At 46.0% G+C, this 22,424-nt stretch overlaps 1 protein-coding gene across 8 annotated transcripts in view; it reads left to right on the top strand.

Annotated features, from left to right (window-relative positions):
- LOC137532689 (T-lymphocyte surface antigen Ly-9-like) overlaps positions 1–22,424 on the top strand; it is an 883,190-nt gene that overhangs the window by 209,946 nt on the left and 650,820 nt on the right. For 6 of the 8 annotated variants that reach the window (XM_068253506.1, XM_068253510.1, XM_068253511.1 and 3 more), the window contains exon 3: positions 386–449. In XM_068253506.1, coding sequence (XP_068109607.1) covers positions 407–449 — 43 coding nt within the window. In that variant the 5' untranslated portion in view covers positions 386–406. Of the gene's footprint in view, positions 1–385; positions 450–14,358; positions 15,287–22,424 lie in introns of those variants that run through there. The other 2 variants (XM_068253512.1, XM_068253507.1) reach the window with 2 other exon arrangements.

Here is a 22,424-nt window from a genome sequence, read left to right as displayed (position 1 = left end):
ATAAATCTTCAATGTTTCTACTCTGCATTCATGGAATCAGACATATTATTAACATCCTGTGCTTTCAAAGGAGCTTGTCTGCCATGGCAGTCAGGTGACAGAGGGGAGAGCTCAAATTACAACTTGATGATTATACACAGGAGAGGGGAAATTAGACAGGCTAAACTCTCTAAATACATACAGGGTGCATTCTCTCTGTTTTCCTTCTGTCTTGTGCAAGCATTCAGGTCCACTTTAAGTAATTCATCTTTTCCAACAAAGCATACATGAAACACTGTATAACAAAATGTAAATATTGCTGAGGGAAGCTATGCAAGTTCCCTTATTACATCTAGGCTGTCTTCAAAATTTTGAGGTTTCCTGTTTGCCATTTCTACTTTTGCAGATCAGTTTAAAAAAAGTCAAGATGTCCACTATTCGAGAAACATTTCTGCTGAGTCTATGGATCTGTAAGTTTAATAATGCTATTTTTACCAATGAAATGACTTTTTAAGTTGTTCTATTTGGAGGAATTTGATGTGCAGAACTGATCACCAATTAGGGAGGCATCAAACTTTTGTTTGCGGTTACCGCACACGATTCCTTGCGAGTTTTTTGCCTCATGATGTGTGCATTTGAACACAGCCAGTTTTTTTTTTTTTACAGTAGCCAGTGAATGTCAATGAGGAATGGCATGTGTTGTGCTTAAAAGCGGTGCAGATTGTTTTTCTAAATGATTTACAGAGTTGCAGATGGCTCCTGAAAACACAGCGGCCCTGTAGCAAAGCGTTACGTACGTTTTTTCATGTGATTTCACTTTGCAAACAAAATGCCTGGGATTTCACCAGTGTGACCTCTGCCTTACTTATTTGAAATAGAAGATGAGAAAACTCAGGAGAAAAAGTTAACTGCATATGGACCCTTATGTACTTCTATACAGTGGGATGCAAAAGTTTGGGCAATCTTGTTAATCGTCATGATTTTCCTGTATAATTCGTTGGTTGTTACGATATAAAATGTCAGTTAAATATACCATATAGGACAGAGGTCCCCAACCTGGGGGCCGCGGCCCCCTGGGGGTCCGTGGGCAGATTTCTGGGGGGCCGCGGCGGATCTGGCCTTTCTCCCTCTCCCCCCAGCGGCCGCCATTCCTGATACCTTATGAGCGGGCGGCCGCTTTCTTCCTTATATTCCCCATAGCCCCTCTCCTCTTTGAAGCATCTCGTATTACAGCAGCGCTTGCTGTGCGCATGCTGTAAGGAGGGAAGGAGGCGGGCAGCGTTCCCATGGTAACGGCGATCGCCGCTACAGGAAGCCGCTGCCCTATTTCCTACCCTTCCTTACAGCAGCCGCGCGGGAAGCGCTGCTGTAATACGAGGTGCTGCAAGAGGAGAGGAGCTATGGGGAATACAAGGAAGCGACCGCCCGCTCGTAAGGTAACAGGAGCGGCAGCCACGGGGGGGCTGTGCGGGGCAGAGGAGAGGCTACACTGGGCTAACTGTACTGGTGACACTGGGGCAGCGATACTGGGCTAACTATACTTGCTATTCTGGGCTAACTATACTTGCTATACTGGGCTAACTATACTTGCTATACTGGGCTAACTATACTTGCTATTCTGGGCTAACTATACTTGCTATTCTGGGCTAACTATACTTGCTATTCTGGGATAACTATACTTGCCATACTGGGCTAACTATACTTGCTATTCTGGGCTAACTATACTTGCTATTCTGGGCTAACTATACTTGCTATTCTGGGATAACTATACTTGCCATACTGGGCTAACTATACTTGCTATTCTGGGCTAACTATACTTGCTATACTGGGCTAACTATACTTGCTATACTGGGCTAACTATACTGGCTATACTGGGCTAACTATACTTGCTATTCTGGGCTAACTATACTTGCTATACTGTGGTAACTGTACTAGCTATACTGGGGTAATTATACTTGCTATACTGGGCTAACTGTACTTGCTATACTGGGGTAGCTATACTTGCTATACTGGGCTAACTATACTGGCTATACTGTGGTAACTGTACTAGCTATACTGGGGTAATTATACTTGCTATACTGTGGTAACTGTACTTGCTATACTGGGGTAATTATACTTGCTATACTAGGCTAACTGTACTTGCTATACTGGGCTGACTGTACTTGCTATACTGGGGTAGCTATACTTGCTATACTAGTCTAACTGTACTTGCTATACTGGGGTAGCTATACTTGCTATACTAGGCTAACTGTACTTGCTATACTGAGGTAACTATACTTGCTATACTAGGCTAACTGTACTTGCTATACTGGGGTAACTACTGGCTATACTGGGGTAGCTATACTTGCTATACTAGGCTAACTGTACTTGCTATAGTGTGGTAACTGTACTTGCTATACTGGGCTAACTGTACTTGCTATACTGGGCTAACTGTACTTGCTATACTGTGGTAACTGTACTTGCTATACTAGGCTAACTGTACTTGCTATACTGGGCTGACTGTACTTGCTATACTGGGGTAGCTATACTTGCTATACTAGTCTAACTGTACTTGCTATACTGGGGTAGCTATACTTGCTATACTAGGCTAACTGTACTTGCTATACTGAGGTAACTATACTTGCTATACTAGGCTAACTGTACTTGCTATACTGGGGTAACTACTGGCTATACTGGGGTAGCTATACTTGCTATACTAGGCTAACTGTACTTGCTATAGTGTGGTAACTGTACTTGCTATACTGGGCTAACTGTACTTGCTATACTGTGGTAACTGTACTTGCTATACTAGGCTAACTGTACTGGCTATACTGTGGTAACTGTACTTGCTATACTGGGGTAACTGTACTTGCTATACTGGGCTAACTGTACTGGCTATACTGTGGTAACTGTACTTGCTATACTGGGGTAACTATACTTGCTATACTAGGCTAACTGTACTAGTGTTGTGCTTAAAAGCGGTGCAGATTGTTTTTCTAAATGATTTACGGAGTTGCAGATGGCTCCTGAAAACACAGCGGCCCTGTAGCAAAGCGTTACGTACGTTTTTTCATGTGATTTCACTTTGCAAACAAAATGCCTGGGATTTCACCAGTGTGACCTCTGCCTTACTTATTTGAAATAGAAGATGAGAAAACTCAGGAGAAAAAGTTAACTGCATATGGACCCTTATGTACTTCTATACAGTGGGATGCAAAAGTTTGGGCAATCTTGTTAATCGTCATGATTTTCCTGTATAATTCGTTGGTTGTTACGATATAAAATGTCAGTTAAATATACCATATAGGACAGAGGTCCCCAACCTGGGGGCCGCGGCCCCCTGGGGGTCCGTGGGCAGATTTCTGGGGGGCCGCGGCGGATCTGGCCTTTCTCCCTCTCCCCCCAGCGGCCGCCATTCCTGATACCTTATGAGCGGGCGGCCGCTTTCTTCCTTATATTCCCCATAGCCCCTCTCCTCTTTGAAGCATCTCGTATTACAGCAGCGCTTGCTGTGCGCATGCTGTAAGGAGGGAAGGAGGCGGGCAGCGTTCCCATGGTAACGGCGATCGCCGCTACAGGAAGCCGCTGCCCTATTTCCTACCCTTCCTTACAGCAGCCGCGCGGGAAGCGCTGCTGTAATACGAGGTGCTGCAAGAGGAGAGGAGCTATGGGGAATACAAGGAAGCGACCGCCCGCTCGTAAGGTAACAGGAGCGGCAGCCACGGGGGGGCTGTGCGGGGCAGAGGAGAGGCTACACTGGGCTAACTGTACTGGTGACACTGGGGCAGCGATACTGGGCTAACTATACTTGCTATTCTGGGCTAACTATACTTGCTATACTGGGCTAACTATACTTGCTATACTGGGCTAACTATACTTGCTATTCTGGGCTAACTATACTTGCTATTCTGGGCTAACTATACTTGCTATTCTGGGATAACTATACTTGCCATACTGGGCTAACTATACTTGCTATTCTGGGCTAACTATACTTGCTATACTGGGCTAACTATACTTGCTATACTGGGCTAACTATACTGGCTATACTGGGCTAACTATACTTGCTATTCTGGGCTAACTATACTTGCTATACTGTGGTAACTGTACTAGCTATACTGGGGTAATTATACTTGCTATACTGGGCTAACTGTACTTGCTATACTGGGGTAGCTATACTTGCTATACTGGGCTAACTATACTGGCTATACTGTGGTAACTGTACTAGCTATACTGGGGTAATTATACTTGCTATACTGTGGTAACTGTACTTGCTATACTGGGGTAATTATACTTGCTATACTAGGCTAACTGTACTTGCTATACTGGGCTGACTGTACTTGCTATACTGGGGTAGCTATACTTGCTATACTAGTCTAACTGTACTTGCTATACTGGGGTAGCTATACTTGCTATACTAGGCTAACTGTACTTGCTATACTGAGGTAACTATACTTGCTATACTAGGCTAACTGTACTTGCTATACTGGGGTAACTACTGGCTATACTGGGGTAGCTATACTTGCTATACTAGGCTAACTGTACTTGCTATAGTGTGGTAACTGTACTTGCTATACTGGGCTAACTGTACTTGCTATACTGGGCTAACTGTACTTGCTATACTGTGGTAACTGTACTTGCTATACTAGGCTAACTGTACTTGCTATACTGGGCTGACTGTACTTGCTATACTGGGGTAGCTATACTTGCTATACTAGTCTAACTGTACTTGCTATACTGGGGTAGCTATACTTGCTATACTAGGCTAACTGTACTTGCTATACTGAGGTAACTATACTTGCTATACTAGGCTAACTGTACTTGCTATACTGGGGTAACTACTGGCTATACTGGGGTAGCTATACTTGCTATACTAGGCTAACTGTACTTGCTATAGTGTGGTAACTGTACTTGCTATACTGGGCTAACTGTACTTGCTATACTGTGGTAACTGTACTTGCTATACTAGGCTAACTGTACTGGCTATACTGTGGTAACTGTACTTGCTATACTGGGGTAACTGTACTTGCTATACTGGGCTAACTGTACTGGCTATACTGTGGTAACTGTACTTGCTATACTGGGGTAACTATACTTGCTATACTAGGCTAACTGTACTTGCTATAGTGTGGTAACTGTACTTGCTATACTGGGCTAACTGTACTTGCTATACTGTGGTAACTGTACTTGCTATACTGGGCTAACTGTACTGGCTATACTGTGGTAACTGTACTTGCTATACTGGGGTAACTATACTTGCTATACTAGGCTAACTGTACTTGCTATAGTGTGGTAACTGTACTTGCTATACTGTGGAATCTGGGAAAAAAGGGGGGGGGGCTGCTGCCGCCGACACTAGCCACGCCCACTCACCCCCGCCCCCAGGGGGGCCCCGGAGAAAATTTTGGTCGGGATAGTGGGCCCCGGGCTCAAAAAGGTTGGGGACCCCTGATATAGGAGACACAAATAGTGATATTTGAGAAATGACACAAACAGTGATATTTGAGAAGTGAAATTAAGTTTATTGGATTTACAGAAAGTGTGCAATAATTGTTTAAACAAAATTAGGCAGGTGCATAAATTTGGGCACCACAAAACAATAAATAAATCAATATTTAGTAGATCCTCCTTTTGCAATGAGAGTCTGGATTCTGGTTGAATGCATTTTGGACCATTCCTCTTTAGAAAACATCTCTAGTTCAATCAGGTTTGATAGCTTCCGAGCAGGGACAGCTCTCTTTAACTCACACCACAGATTTTCAATTATATTCAGGACTGGCGACTGAGATGGTCATTCCATAACGCACTTGTTCCTCTGCATGAATGCCTTAGTGGATTTTGAGCAGTGTTTAGGGTCGTTGTCTTGTTGAAAGATCCAGCCCCGGAGCAGCTTCAGCTTTGTCACCGATTCCTGGACATTTGTCTCCAGAACCTGCTGATACTGGGTGGAATCCATGCGTCCCTCAACTTTGACAAGATTCCCAGTCCCTGCACTGGCCACACAGCCCCACCGCATGATGGAACCACCATCTTATTTTACTGTAGGTAGTGTTTTTCTTGGAATGCTATTTTCTCTTTCCTGCACACATAGTGCCCCTTGTTATGCCCAAATAACTCAATTTTAGTTTCATCAGTCCACAGCACCTTATTCCAAAATGAAGCTGGCTTGCCCAAATGTGCTTTAGAATACCTCAAGCGGCTCTGTTTGTGCTGTGGGCTGAGAAAAGGCTTCCTCTGCATCACTCTTGTGTAAAGTGCGCCGAATGGTTGAACGATGCACAGTGACTCCATCTGCAGTAAGATGAAGTTGTAGGTCTTTGGTGCTGGTCTATGGGTTGACTCTGACTGTTCTCACCATTTGTCGCTTCTGTCTATCCGAGATTTTTCTTGGTCTGCCACTTCGAGCCTTAACTTGAACTGAGCCTGTGGTCCTCCATTTCCTCAGTATGTTCCTAACTGTGGAAACAGACAGCTGAAATCTCTGAGACAGTTTTCTGTATCCTTCCCCTAAACCATGATGGTGAATATAGATGTCGCGAATGGTTCGCCGGCGAATGGTTCCAGGCGAACTTCGGTGGTTCGAGTTCGCAAAGAGCAGGCAAACTTTTCCGGAAGTTCGATTCGCCCCATAATACTCTATTGAGCAGAACTTTGACCCTCTACATCACAGTCAGCAGGCAAATTGTTGCCAATCAGACTGCACTCACTCCTGGAGCCCCCCCCCCCTTATAAAAAGCAAGGTCCTTGTGCCGTTTTACTCACTAGTCTGCCTGCACTTATTAGTTAAGGGACAGCTACTGACAGACTCTGCTAGGGAGAGTTTGGTTAGGCTCTTATAGGCTTGTTCCTAGCTAATTGTTATTACTTTCCTTCCTCCTCCCTCACTCCCGGAAGGAGGAGGGTCTCATCTTCCAGGGAATTGTAGAATTTCAAAAGCCAGCTTATATACCTTGGCCAGGAATTGAACCCAGGTCTTGGCGAGGAATTGAACCCAGGTCTGAGTGCTTGGTAGTCAGCTCTCTTAACCGTTATACCACCACCAACACTACATGTGGAAGGCAGCCTAGCATGTACCATTATGATCTATCCTAGAGAAAAATGAACTTGCTTAAAGATTTGTAGGCTTTTAAAAGCCAGCTTACATACCTTGACTGGGAATTGAACCTAGGTCTTGGTCGGGAATTGAACCCAGGTCTGAGTGCTCGGTAGTCAGCTCTCTTAACCGCTATACCACCACCAACACTACATGCTGAAGGCAGCCTAGCATGTACCATTATGATATATCCTAGAGAAAAATGAGCTTGCTTAAGGATGTGTAGTATGTCAAAAGCCAACTCACATTGGCCAGGAATAGAACACAGTCTCTGTGGCACAATTGGTTAGCGTGTTTGGCTGTTAACTAAAAGGTTGGTGGCTCAACCCCACCCAGGCATGGCCTTGCATTTTGTGTTCAACAGTTGTCCGAAGAGAACCCCAGATAGCCATGTAGATTTATCTCTCTCTCTCTCTCTCTCTCTCTCTCTCTCTTTCTAGTAGGGATGGTCACCGCTTTCCGGAATTGTATTTTCCGCAATTTTGGGCGGAAATTGGTCATTCCATTCCGTTTGGTCGGAACAGAATTGCTTTTTCAATCCGGCAGAATTCCGAAATTGCCTGTGAAATTCTGCTGGTATCCGTTGATGCCATTGAAGTGAATTTTCAGCTTAAAACCATCAAGTCCTAGAGAGAGAGAGCAAGCTCATTTTCCTCTTGGGTATATCCCAATGGTACATGCTAGGCTGGCTTCAGCATGTAGTGTTGGTGGTGGTATAGCGGTTAAGAGAGCTGACTACCAAGCACTCAGACCTGGGTTCAATTCCCGGCCAAGACCTGGGTTCAATTCCTGGCCAAGTTATATAAGCTGGCTTTTGAAATTCTACAATTCCCTGAAAGATGAGACCCTCCTCGAGGGAGACACTGCCTGATGTTGTAAAGTAGTGTAGGCCTGTAATTGAACATTGAATGAGATTTGTGACCTTAAAATAGGGGTTTATGTGAAATCTAGATTTTTGCCTGGGACTTTTGATGTGTATTTCACTCAATCATGTCTTCCTCCAGGTATTAGATCCCTTGAAACATGTTTTCTATCATTAGTCCAGCAGGTAGAAATTTTTCTAAATTTTGAAGTTCGCCTCCCCATTGAAGTCTATTGCAGTTCGCAAACTTTTCCGCAAACCGAACCTTCCGCAGAAGTTCGCGAACAGGGTTCGCGAACCGAAAATTGGAGGTTCGCGACATCACTAATGGTGAACAATCTTTGTCTTCAGGTCATTTTAGAGTTGTTTTGAGATCCACATGTTGCTACTCTTCAGAGAAAATTAAAAGAGGAGGGAAACTTAGAATTGACCACCTTAAATACTTTTTCTCATAATTGGATTCACCTGTGTATGTAGATCAGGGGTCAAATTTCCCCATAAGAATTAATGGAAACCCAGTTGATTCGTTCCACAACCCAAAAACAGTTATAGTAAAAAAGCATAATATAAAAATGTAACAAGACTTTTACTATAACTAACTGAATCATTGCCATCTGTTTGCTCACCCCAAACAAACAGGCGAACTCGGGTGAACCGCAATAGCCTTCAATGGGCGGGCAAACTTTAAAAACTACAAACACTGTTTCTGGCCACAAAAGTGATGGAAAAAATGTTTCAAGGGGTCTAACACTTAAGGGGGGCATGGCGGGGTGGGATACATGCCAAAAGTCCCTGGGAAAATTACGGATTTCACGCACAGTAGGGTTTTAAGGGCAGAAATCACATTGCATTCCTAAATTGGAGGCATGAAGTGCTTTAAAACATCTTGCATGTGTATACATCAGTCAGGTAGTGTAAGTAGTGAACTGCTTCACACTGACAAACCAAACTCACTGTTTAAAGCACCGCCACAAATGGTTGTCATTAGTTGACACTTCCAGGACATACACTGTCAGTCCTCTTGGCGGCAATGTTTGTGTAGTGATGGCCGTCCAGAGGTACTACAAGGTAAATCATGTGCTGTTTCCATTCAGTGACAGGCTTTATTGTGTGGGACCAACAAATTCATTCTGACCTGCTGCTACTTAGTAGCCTTTCAGGTTCCACATCAGGATAGTATGGATGGATGGAAGCTGTACCTTGTGGCATCTCTCTCCACTAGTTCCACTAGGTACCCGCTGCTACTTAGTAGTAGCCTTTCAGCTTCCTCCTCACCAGGGGATTATGGATGGATGGATGGAAGCTGTACCTTATGGTATCTCTCTCCACTAGGTACCCGCTGCTACTTAGTTAGTAGCCTTTCAGCTTCCTCATCAAGATAGTATGGATGGATGGAAGCTGTACCTTATGGCATCTCTCTCCACTAGTTCCACTAGATACCCGCTACTACTTAGTAGTAGCCTTTCAGCTTCCTCCTCACCAGGAGATTATGGATGGATGGATGGAAGCTGTACCTTATGGTATCTCTCTCCACTAGTTCCACTAGATACCCGCTGCTACTTAGTTATTAGCCTTTCAGCTTCCTCATCAAGATAGTATGGATGGATGGAAGCTGTACCTTATGGCATCTTTCTCCACTAGCACTAGTTCCACTAGGTACCCGCTGCTACTTAGTAGTAGCCTTTCAGCTTCCTCCTCACCAGGAGATTATGGATGGATGGATGAAAGCTGTTCCTTATGGTATCTCTCTCCACTAGTTCCACTAGGTACCCGCTGCTACTTAGTTAGTAGCTGTAATGGATTGCGGAGACACCGCCGCGCGGTCTGACAGCGGGGCGGCTGTTTCCGCGTTCAGACCGGCGGTTTCCGCACAGTAGCATGCGTCTGGTTTGTCTGAGCCTAGTAGTGCACACAGATGGAGAGCTACACGCGCGCGCGCGCTAGGAGGCCGGACCTTTATGCCTATAGGAGAGGGATCAGCTGATCAGTGGGTGATTGGCTGAGTGGGACTGGGCGGCGCTGAGGAGCGCTGCACTATATATACTTTTTGCCTGTCAGTTGCTGGTTGTCTGCCGTTGCGAATACTAACGTGTGAGCACTCAGACCAGTCAGATCTCACAGTGTAAACAAAAGAGGGAAGGCAGGCACTCAGAAAAAACAGTGGATGTGATGACAGCTGTACGTTATGGTGGACTCCAGCAGAAGCTACGTGCTCAAGACCAAAAGCAAAACACTGCAGAATCTTCAATGAAGAGGAAAGCAACAAGATCTGGCACTGTAGCTTTAATAAATAAGTAGCAGGTGTACATACATGAGTGATTGATATTCACAAAAAAACACATATGCTTCGTGAATAAAGCTGTACTTATCGTGCTCTGCGGGAGGTGGGAGGCAGCTGTGGGCGCCAGTGGGTGCACGGCCTTACGACCGTTTCGCAATAGGGTATGCCTTGCTTCTTCGGAGGCTGTGCGTGCACAAATGCTGGATGGAAGAGGCCATTAAAATAGCCCTCTTCTGTGTAGAGACCCGCCTCTTTGTCCTGTATGACGTGGGATCATATCATTGGATGCAACTAGTGGCGCGTAATAGCATCGGTGCTTGCGTCACCGCGTACTGAAAGCGCGTGCACTACGGAGTACGTAGGTGTAACCATGGCGACCTATGCCGCTCTCATGGCCGCGGAGGGGGCGGCAGCCCGATGTATCAGGGCTGTCAGCCAATCCGCGGAGGGGGGGCGGGTGCAAGAAGATGCATCAAGGTGGCCAAGCGGGTACAAAGTAGAAGTATGTAAAACTGTCAGTTCGTTCTGCATTGTAGCCCATGTCACAGGGAAAAATTCTGCGGCCAGGGACACATGCGGGCAGACGTAACTGACAGGAGAACATATATTCACATACTCCTAACACGTAAATGCTGGATATATTATCCAGGCATATAGCTTAATGGCCAAAAACGTGGTAAGTAGAACCACTCCTAACGCTGTAATCAGCATCTGAATGAATGATCCCACGACAAAGGAGGGGTAAGAAGGAATGGAAAAGAAAGTGAGGAAAGTAGAAAAAGGAGAGAGTGAGTGAGGGTTCGAGTGAAGGGAAGGGAGGGAGGGGAAGGGCAGTGAGACAGGGCACGGAACCCAGAAAAAGAGGACCCATGAAGGGTAAAAGTGGGAGAAGGACTCGGAACGTAGTAACCACCCTATGTACAAGAAGGGTGTCCCAAAAAAGTATATATAGAACACCCCTATATTGTATAGTATGACCGTAGTATTCAGCAAGTATAAAAATACAAATATATTCTGGTTCTAACACGGTGTGTTAGAACCAGGAGGACCTGGGAATTCACACTTAGCCATATTACGTTTGTGTTATATGTTAGACCAGTTCCAGGGTGTTGTGACTACGGACCTCACACCCAAGCTTAGGGATACTGTGTCATTGCTGTGTTATACTTTAGACCAGTTCCAGGGTGTTGTGACCACGGACCTCACACCCAAGCTTAGGGATACTGTGTCATTGCTGTGTTATCATTTAGACCAGTTCCAGGGTGTTGTGACCACGGACCTCACACCCAAGCTTAGGGATACTGTGTCATTGCTGTGTTATCATTTAGACCAGTTCCAGGGTGTTGTGACCAAGGACCACACACTCAAGCTTAGGAACACTGTGCTATTACTGTGTTATACTCTAGACTAGTTCCAGGGTGTCGAGACCAAGGAACTCACGCCCCAGTCTAGGATTTTGTTGTACTTATATGTTATGACCATTTGCTCTGTCAACCTTTCTCTTGCTTTCTGATTCTGTACCTCTGCATATCTGCCCACCTGTTGCCAGACCCTGCTTGTACCTGGTTACCGAATCAGTCTCTCTCTCTCTCTCTGTACCTGATCTGCTCGTGTGTTGCCGACCTGGCCTGCCCGACTACCCAAGCTGTCACTCTCCCTGAGTGCTCAGTCTAACTGTACTAGCAGTAACACCATTCCACCAGGTGTCAGCTGCAACCAGGACTCCCGCCCCTCAGAGAGTCCGGCCTGTTAGCAGCCAGTGGTCTTTTACCCTGGCTGCAGTACAGTTTACCATCTGATATCCTTATCCCTGGTTACCAGGTCCTCACTATCTAGGAGATAGTTTCTGCACTGCCCAGTGCCACCTGCCCCTCAGGTGGCTCTTGGCCGAGCCGTTTACATCTCCCGCTCCTCGGGAGATAGCCTTCAGTTCATCTAGCACTTTACTCATTAGGTGTCCAGAGGTTAGTCATACTTGTATTATTGGTGATTCTGCAGATCATCCATAATCAAGTATACATCTGTATTGTTGATGATTCTGCAGATCATCAACAATCAGATTCTCTCTGTGTGCTGACACCAATCGTTACAGTAGCCTTTCAGCTTCCTCATCAAGATAGTATGGGTGGATGGAAGCTGTACCTTATGGCATCTCTCTCCACTAGTTCCACTAGGTACTCGCTGCTACTTAGTAGTAGCCAGGGCCGGCCTTTGACCTGAGCGACCGGTGCGATCGCTCAGGGCGCCGGCTTCCAGGGGGCGCTCCTGTCCCCTGGCCGAATGTTTTAATATGGATGCTCCCGCTCCGTCCCCTGGTGCCGCTGCTGGGGGTGATGGAGGGGGGCAAACATGTCCGTGCGCCGTGATGGAGGGGGGAGCCGCAGCGCGGGGAGGGCAGCCCGACCTCTCCCTCCCTTCCTCTCCAGGCCACCCTCTGTGCTCCCCCCTCCGATGCAAACTGCAGCAGAGATAACTCACCTCCCTGGTTCCGATCGCCGGCGCCTCTCACTTGCAGTTGCCGCTGGTATCTTCTACATAGTTACTGATGCACACTAAACTTCCTGCTTAACAGGAAGTTTAGTGTGTATCAGTAACTATGTAGAAGAGACCAGCGGCAAGTGAGAGGCGCCGGCGACCGGAACCAGGGAGGTGAGTTATCTCTGCTGCAGTCTGCATCGGAGGGGGAAGCACAGAGGGTGGCCCGGAGAGGAAGGGAGGGAGAGGTCAGGCTGCCCTCCCCGCGGCTCCCCCCTCCACTATGAGGGGGGGGTAGGCACCTACCTACCTACCTACCTTATACTGGGGGCAGCTACCTATTTAACCTATACTGGGGGGCAGCTACCTATCTAACCTATACTGGGGGTCGGCTACCTATCTAACCTATCCTAGGGGGCACCTACCTATTCTAACCTATCCTGGGGGGCACCTACCTAATCTAACCTATACTGGGGGGCACCTACCTAATCTAACCTATACTGGGGGGAAGCTACCTATCTAAACTATCCTGGGGGACACCTACCTAATCTAACCTATACTGGGGGGCAGCTACCTATCTAGCCTATACTGGGGGCGGCTACCTATCTAGCCAATACTGGGGGCACCTACTTATACTGGGGGGCAGCTACCTATCTAACCTATACTGGGGGCGGCTACCTATCTAGCCAATACTGGGGGCACCTACCTATACTTGGGGGCAGCTACCTATCTAACCTATACTGGGGGCACCTACCTATCTAACCTATACTGGGGGCAGCTGCCTATCTAACCTATACTGGGGGCAGCTACCTATCTAACCTATACTGGGGGCAGCTACCTATCTAACCTATACTGGGGGCACCTACCTATCTAACCTATACTGGGGGCAGCTACCTATCTAATCTATACTAGGGGGCTCCTACCTATCTAACCTATACTGGGGGCACCTACCTATCTAACCTATACTGGGGGCAGCTACCTAACTAATCTATACTGGGGGCATCTACCTATCTAATCTAAACTGGGGCAGCTACCTATCTAACCTATATTGCAGGTACCTACCTATCTAACCTGTACTGGGGTCACCTACCTATCTACCTATGCACTACTAAGCCCCCCCCCCCATTAGTGTATGTGTGTGGTGCACTCACACGTGAAGAGGATGAATGGGGGGGGGCACCAAAATCTGGTTACGCTCAGGGCGCTGTGAAACCTAAGGCCGGCCCTGGTAGTAGCCTTTCAGCTTCCTCCTCACCAGGAGATTATGGATTGATGGAAGCTGTACCTTATGGCATCTCTCTCCACTAGTTCCAATAGGTACCCACTGCAACTTAGTTAGTAGCCTTTCAGCTTCCTCATCAAGATAGTATGGATGGATGGAAGCTGTACCTTATGGCATCTCTCTCTACTAGTTCCACTAGGTACCCACTGCTACTTAGTAGTAGCCTTTCAGCTTCCTCCTCACCAGGAGATTATGGATGGATGGATGGAAGTTGTACCTTATGGCATCTTTCTCCACTAGTTCCACTAGGTACCCACTGCTACTTAGTTAGTAGCCTTCCAGCTTCCTCCTCAACAGGAGATTATGGATGGATGGAAGCTGTACCTTATGGCATCTCTTTCCACAAGTTTCACTAGGTACCCGCTGCTACTTAGTAGCGCTGCCAGAGAAGATTGTGGTGTACAGATGTAACCCTGTGTGTGTGTCATTGCAACAGACACACACACCAAGGGTTACAGATGCATTTACTTTTTGTGAAAGTGCTGCTGTAAAGGGAACCTGCAGGTGCTGTCAGGTGGAGCCCATGAGCAGGAAAGAAGAGAGAGAAGCTGGGCATGTGCAGGGAGGAAGTAACAGTTGAGTTTTACAGTTGAAGGCTAGTGAGGGGGAGGAGTCAAGTAGCCATGGAGACTGAGGTGATGAGGCAGCAAGAAATAAAGTGTGTCACGATACTATACTGTACTGCAGCAAGAAATACGCTTGATTTGTGAGGAAATAGAGTAGAGACACGGGAAGAGACCAGCCATTGGTGAGACGGTCTGAGCAAGGCAGAGGCACAGACAAGTAAGCACTTACCGGAAACTGAACTAAGGAAGAGAAAAAGAGCTGCAGACATTACATGAGAGGAGAGAGACCACTCACAGCTACAGGCCAGTAAAGAGCAGCAATACTGGAGAGATAAGCCAGAAGAGAAACAGTAAGCAATAAGAAAGAAAGACAAGGATATTAAAATGTACCTGTAACAGAGAGAGATAACAGAAAACAGCAGAGACATTACAGTGACACAGAGACAACAGGACAGCAATGCATACAAGAGTGACACAGAGCAACAAGTGACAGGATTACAGAAAAGGAGTGAAGACTGCAGTGCAGTGTCTGAAGAGATTGTGTGACAACAGCTGGCAGACAAAATACAGAGAATACAGCGGTGCTTCTTATACATTAAGTGATCATTCACAATTATCAATTCAACATATTTGTCTCATCCTGGATGTTGCTAGGTAACCACCAGACATTTCTCTACTTTCCCTTCTGTCCTATGCAAGAATTCAGATCCACTTTAAAAAGACAGCAGTGAAGAAGTGACAAATAGCAGAGTGCTGTGTATGGAAAATTCTGGCAAGTAAATGCTAATAAACTGAATTACTTATATGGTTCCTGAACTAGCCCTGATCCTAACAGGCTGAAGATAAGAAGTTTATGAATGTTTTGTCACTAAACTATTTTTTTATCCATATCATTTAATACAAATATTTCTTAAAAAGAACTTGATTGGTATCTGGAGGATTTCTTTACAGTTAAAGCATTATAGAGGTGTTACACAGAGATCATGTAGTGTCAGATGGACAGCTCAGCACAGTTCAGAATTATGAGATCCCGCAGTTATAGACCTGCTTTGGTACTTTTGAAAATGATTCCTCTCACATAATTGTCATCGTAGTGCAGAAAAGGATCAGCACCAATCTGTACTGCTCTGCGTCTGGAGCATTTGTCACAGGGCAGAAATGGCATTGCATTCCTAAACTGGAGGCCAAAAAATGCTTTAAAACATCTTGTGTGTGTATACATGAATCAGGTAGTGTTAGTAATGTACTGCTTTACACTGATAGACCCAACTCACTGTTTAACGCACCTCCACAAACAGCTGTTTGTGTAGTTATGGCCGTGCTGGTGCGCACGTTGGCGAGAATGCAGGCAATGGCAGTTTTCCAGCCCATATGGTGGATCACGAAGGGGAATTGACACATGTACATGCCTTTTGTTTTGTTTTTGCAGCCACAGTGCAGCCAGAAAAATTAGGCAGGCATGTACACGCAGCAGAAAAATTATTATTGTTTTTGTTAGCGGCCGCTGCTAGCAGCGGCCTTAAAAATTCAGGAATCCACCTGGAGTCCTGGGCCCTGTTGGTGGTGGCGAAGAAGGCAGTCAAGCGGCCTGCAGGCAGAGGTGCTGTGTGGGGACAATGTAATTTACAAAAAATAATAAATGAAGTTAGTGCGTTATGCTCACGTAAACTGACCAGCATAGCATCATGATCTCACGTGTACCAGAGGCTTAGATGGGATGGGAAGTTAATTATAGAACTTTATGGTGGTAGCAAGCAGACTGGCTTACTGTACTACCTATTATTTTTTTTCCTAAAGCATGTTAGTCAAATTTATTTTATTTATCAAAAGCCAGTCAACCACGTCCTCAGAATTTTGGGGGTTGAGGGTACGTGCCTTCTGAACCCTGTACTTTGGTCGAGGGCCGCACGCAATCACACCAGCACGACCTCGAAAATAACTGCGGGGTGGCCTCCCTCTGCCTGTTATTTTTCCCATATTGGGGGTATGCAGTACTACTAACAATATTCAATAATTCAATAGTGGTAGACAGTGTGTGTAATCACAAAGAGGCCCACAATCAGTGTCAAATACACAGCAGCTGTGTGTGTGTGTGTGTGTGTGTGTGTGTATATGTCACTGGGCTGTGTACTTTAACACACACAGAGAGCTATCCTATATAGTACTTTCAATCACAAATACAGTTGCAAGCTAAGCGCTGCTTATAATAAACAGTGTGCTGGCTTGCTTGCAATAGTTAGAAGAGTATAGTAGAACTACAAGGGCCAGCAACTGACTGTGGCCTGTATGCAGTGTGTTACCCACACAGATATCAATAACTGATACAGTTGGAAGCTAAGCACAGCTTATGATGATACACAGTGTGCTGGCTTGTAATAGATAAAAGACGATAGTAGAACTGCAAGGCCCAGCAATGACTGTGGCCTGCCCTGTATGCAGTGCCTGTCTCACACACACACAAAAGAATAGAGGAACTCCAGTAAAAATAATGTAATAAAAAAGTGCTTCATTTTTACAATAATTATGTATAAATAATTAAGTCAGTGTTTCCTCATTGTAACATCTTTCCACTCCCTGATTTACATTCTGATATTTTTACTGCTGGCAGGTGATGTCACTGGAAAGATATGCTGCTTGCTTTTTTTGGCAGTTGTAAACAGCTGTTATTTCCCACAATGCAACAAGTCTCTCACAGTGTGATATCAGTACCTCAGTGCTGTGAGGGCTGGCGTCACACTGTGGGATGGGTTTCACCACAAAATCAGCTATACAGAGCCCCCTGATGATCTGATTGAGAAAAGGAATATATTTCTCTTGGGAAAGGGGATATCAGCTACCAATTGGGATGAAGTTCGATTTTTGGTTACGGTTTCTCTTTGAGCCAAGTTACACTCTGTCCAAGGTTTTACTGTATGAGATATTCTATTTCTGAACACATTGGATCTTGGTGCAGGAAGATGCTAAACACATGCTTTGTGGTTCAACCACACAAAAATAAGATCTAATGCATATCTGGACTTCTCTGTCTGTCTTTGACGTAAAATGGGGAATCTGCTTGGGGAAGTTTTAATGCCCCTTCTCCAGAGAAAGATAAATAAATAACCTTTTCATATGGAGCAGAGATTGACTGACTTGTTTGGGACTTAGATTAATTCTTGTTTTTTAAGCTACAGAGCTAAGGGGGACCTCCTGATCAGGCTTTGTGTGTTCAGTTTCGTGCGCATTTTCAAATGCTGGGCGCATTTAGCATCAGTCGCTCTGTTTGCGCACACGTTCATGGGAGTGCAGGCGATTGCGGATTTCAAGCACCTATGATCAGTTTAGGGTGGTTCAATGACATTGTGGAGTACCTATATCAGAGGAGGATGAGGCAAGGTTCCTAGCAGAAGCGGTAGAAGATGGCGTTGCTGCTATGTAAGCCAGTCAACTACATCTGTGGCATTTTGTGAGTTCAAGGTACATGGCCTTTGAATACTGGGTGAAATGCTAGGGCCACAGAAAATAACAACAGCATGACCCCTAAGACCCCTGCGGTGTGGTATAAAAAGAAAAAGAAAAACTCTGCCAGGAAGAAACTGATTGTTGTCACTTCACACTGGTCAGGTGACAGGTTTATGCTATGTGCAGCAATTATCTCAAAATATAGGCGCTGCCAGTGAGGCCTTATGCAAGGCAATAGTGCATATTAGGTGCCCGTGCCAGTAGTGGTGGTGAAGGATTATTGGGTTATCTAGTCAGTGCACTTCTAGAACCAGCAGACCTGTCTCCAACAGCATACTTGTGCACTGGACACACAGAACAATATAATAGCAAGAAAAACAATATACCAGCCCTAAGAAGGGCTATTAGCTGTTCAGGACACTGCGGTAGTAATCTGCATTGAGGACACAGAACACAGGCCTAACTAATGCTATCCCTGTCAGCAGCACACTCTCCCTGATCAGACTAGCACAGAAGCCAAACACAGACCGCAACATGGCTGCTGAGCTGGCCTTCTGATAGGTGTGTGTGTGTATGTATGTATGTGTGTGTGTGTGTGGGGGGGGGGGGGGCGGTCCAGGTGGGAAGGATAGCTGATTGGCTGCCATGTGTCTGCTGACTCTAGGGTGAGGGGTACATTTTTGGCTCCATTATAATGTATAGGGGGGTGGGTCGAACCTGTCATATGTTCGTAAACAGACACAAACTGCCGATATTCGCCGGGAACTGTCCGCTGGCAAACAGTTTGGGCCATATACAGCATAATTCTTGTTTGTCATCAAATTGATTGCAATACAGCCTTCCCAATATCTTCAAGTAGTTGCCTTTAGTGATGTTGTAATTTTGCGTGAATTTTCTGCAAATGTTCACAAACCGCCATAGACTTCAATGAGTTGGAGAATTCTAAAAAGTAAAGGGATTGTTTCTGGCCTCAAAAGTGATGGAAAAGTTGTTTCAAGGGCCTAACACCTGGATGGTAGCATGCCAGAGAGGGATCCATGTCAAAAGTCCCATGAAAATTTACTTAGTTGATGCAGAGTCGTGTTTTAATCTCTAAAGGGCAGAAATCACATTACATTCCTAAATTGGAGAAATAGAGTGCTTTATAACATCTAGCATGTTGTAATGCTTGGCAGGTTATGTTTCTAATCAGCCTTTATGCCCCAATCTATTACTGCGGCTCTGAGCCCGCCCCACGTCTCCACTTATAGACAAGCCCCCGCGTGAACAGGACACGCTACTTCTCTCCTGACTATGGTTACTTCCAGGTCTTAACGTGCAGGGCATACAGACTAAGGTAGAAAGAGATAACATGCTAGAGCCCTAATGAGCCTAGTACGCAGTTCAATAGTTCAGCAGTATCACACAGGGTTATTACCTTGATTCAGAAGGATGAAGCTATCGGCGTCATTTGTCAGTGGTAGTACAGATGGCAGATAACTTTCAAGTATCAGGGCATGAAGCACACAAGTCCACATGCAATAGACAATCCAGATATGCAGCAGTTCAGACAAGTCTCATGCAAAGTTATTCAACAGGTGATAGATGTTCCAGGTTATAATACAGTTTGTGCAAGATGGTAGATGGTCCAGATAATAACACAGTTCAAGCAATCTGCATGCAAGGTTATTTAGTAGATGATAATGGATCCTGGTTATGGTATAGTTCAGAGTACTTCAAACAGCAATGGATGTTTTAGGTAATGTGAGGTATAGTTTATATGCAACTGCCCCAGGCTCAGGCCTGGCTGGTGGTGGGCTGGAGGCCCCAGGCTCAGGCCTGGCAAGAGGTGGTGGGCTGGAGGCCCCAGGGCAGGCTCAGGCCTGGCTGGAGGTGGTGGGCTGGAGGCCCAAGGCTGGCTCAGGCCTGGCTGGAGGTGGTGGGCTGGAGGCCCCAGGGCAGGCCTGGCTGGTGGGGGTGTCAGCAGTGGTTGTGGGGGCCTGGGGGAAGAGAATGAGTCAGGAAGGTAAGGTTGCTCACAGACATACTACATACATACATATTAGTACAAGTTAGTACTAGTAACTAAAATGGCTGGTGGGCTGCCTGCCTGCACTGCAACCACAACTACACTTTACGTGTGTACATGTCAATCAGGTAGTTTAAGGGTTAGGTCCGGTTCACAGTAACAGAAGAAACACCGCGTTTACCACACTGAAAACAACCGTAAAGAGCATTAGTGATAAACTAAACTAAGGTGGGCGAATTCTTGTTTTTACTAGTTGCTGGCGAGCACTATTCGGCAAAGATCAGGTATTCCTGCCCGCCGCCAGCCAATCAGCCTGTACTCCCTCGCCAGACTCCCCAACCGTGCCCTCTATAAAAAGCAGCAGTGCAAGCCATGTTGATCACATTGCTTGGCTGCTGTAGTGAGAGGAAGGGACAGAGCTTGCTGGAGATAGGGAAAGCGTTAGCTAGGCTTGTTTATTTTGATCCTCGCTGGCTGATGTTTAGTGTGTGTGTGTGTGTGTGTGTGTGTGTGTGTGTGTGTGTGTGTGTGTGTGTGCGGCACTCCATAGTCCACAGCACCCACCATTGTACCCAGTGCCCACTACAAGCACATTAGTGCTCCAGGATCTGTGTTATTATCACTGTATTGTGTTTGAACTGTTGCAGCATTCTAAGTGTCTGTGTGATCGTGCATACAGAGCACACTGGCACAGATGAAAAAGACAAAAGGAGCGCACCGCTGGTGCAATACATTTTTTAGTTAAATAAAACACGCATAAAAATACACTTACAGTGTATGGTAGAATAATTGCGCCTGTATAGCCTGCCGGCAATCCTCTCCTGTCAGCCGCGCTTGGCCAGAGCTGCGGGGACCGATGTTGCTGGCGTGGAGCTGGATGCGGTGGGCGGGGTCAGGTCGCGGAGGTGCCGTCTGACGTCACGACGCGTTTCGGCGTTAACCACGCCTTCGTCAGGTGACGCGACGGCACTGACGGCTTGGTTTTATCCATCCCAGAGGGGGAAGGATGTGGGTGTGTCTGGGGACATCCCGAGTGATGTCATAGGACATCCAAAGTGTGTAAACAACGGGTTATGTCTACATAAGCGCAAATAAAATATAATTTAATGAGTAATGAAAAGCGGTTTAAAATAATCCTGTACCAATCATAGGATTAGATGGACCAGTCCTCGCTATTAGATCTTTAATATTTTATGCTGACAACCTCGTAACTGTCAGAGTGGATAGAGTCACATAGACGCGCAAACGGCGTGCCTGTGTGTGGGGGCATAGAGGTCACATGATCATATTGATCTGCATGTACCTGTATGGGATCGCGGAGACTGCGGATGAAGATGTATAAATATAAATATAATAGGGTCCACAGGATAAGGGAGGCAAAATGGAGGGGGAATTTTTTACCACACTAGACTTGTATTGCAAAGCCCTATAGTATGAGGAAAACCTCTGCGCCAGATGGAGGTGGCGATGGCTGGTAACAGCAGAACTAGTCCAGGACTATCATAGGGCAGCCCCCCAAGTGCAAGGGTACATCAAAGGGGATCCTGTGTTGTATCTCGATGCGACCTTAAAGTCGCGCTGCTGGCATTGGAGACAGGCTTATAGCTTGATGGAACTCAAATTGATATGCTCGATAAATGGAGTGGAGAAAGAACTGCCAACAGGGCAGTTGGAGCATCCCCTGGGTGCCACAAATTATGGCGGAGGGTAAGGGAGACAGGTAGATGCCGGCTGGCTTTAACTATATACATATAATTATAAATGTAAAAGTACAGAAACACATTGACAGGGAATGATCGAAGGAGGGGGAGAAAAGGAAACGAAGGCCAGGTGGGCACTGGGAGGAGAGAGGAGAGGAAACAAGGAGGGGGGGAGAGAAGGAAAAGAGGGAAGGCAGTGGGAAAGGGGGCAAGGGAAAACCGGTGGGGGGAAAAAAGGAAGGGTGTGGACCCGGGGAAAATGCTGGGGGGCTGGGGAGGAAGGGGGAGGGGGGGATAGGGGGAAGAGAAGGGGGGGAAGGGAGGGACCCCAAGAATATGGGGGTGGGGGAATGGAGAGGAAAAGAGGGAAGGAAAAACCAGGGGGGAAGGAAAACAACAAGGAACAGAGTAACAGAAAAACAGAATGGTGACACTCAAAACAGGGTCATGATCCGTGGACTTTGAGATGTTCTTTAAAGGAAACTCTGTACTTCCAGGTCTTCATTTAAGCCTCTCGAAAAGAGACTATTCAATTTGAATATCCAAAAGGCCTCTTGTTCACATAGTCTCTTGTATCTCAGACCTCTCGGGAGAGTGGATGGAATACTCTCTAGGCCCATAATTTTCAGACAACCAGGGTCAGACTGATAATGTTTTGAGAAATGTCTGGGAACACTATGTTTTTCAGATTTAGATAAAATATTGCATTTGTGTTCTCCAAGTCTCTTTCTGAGAGTCCTAGTGGTTCTCCCTACATAAAG

Source organism: Hyperolius riggenbachi, chromosome 9, assembly GCF_040937935.1.
Source record: "Hyperolius riggenbachi isolate aHypRig1 chromosome 9, aHypRig1.pri, whole genome shotgun sequence".
Lineage (NCBI taxonomy): Eukaryota > Metazoa > Chordata > Amphibia > Anura > Hyperoliidae > Hyperolius > Hyperolius riggenbachi.
The sequence above is the reverse complement of the archived record's forward strand: the minus strand, read 5'-3'. Positions and strand labels throughout refer to the sequence as shown.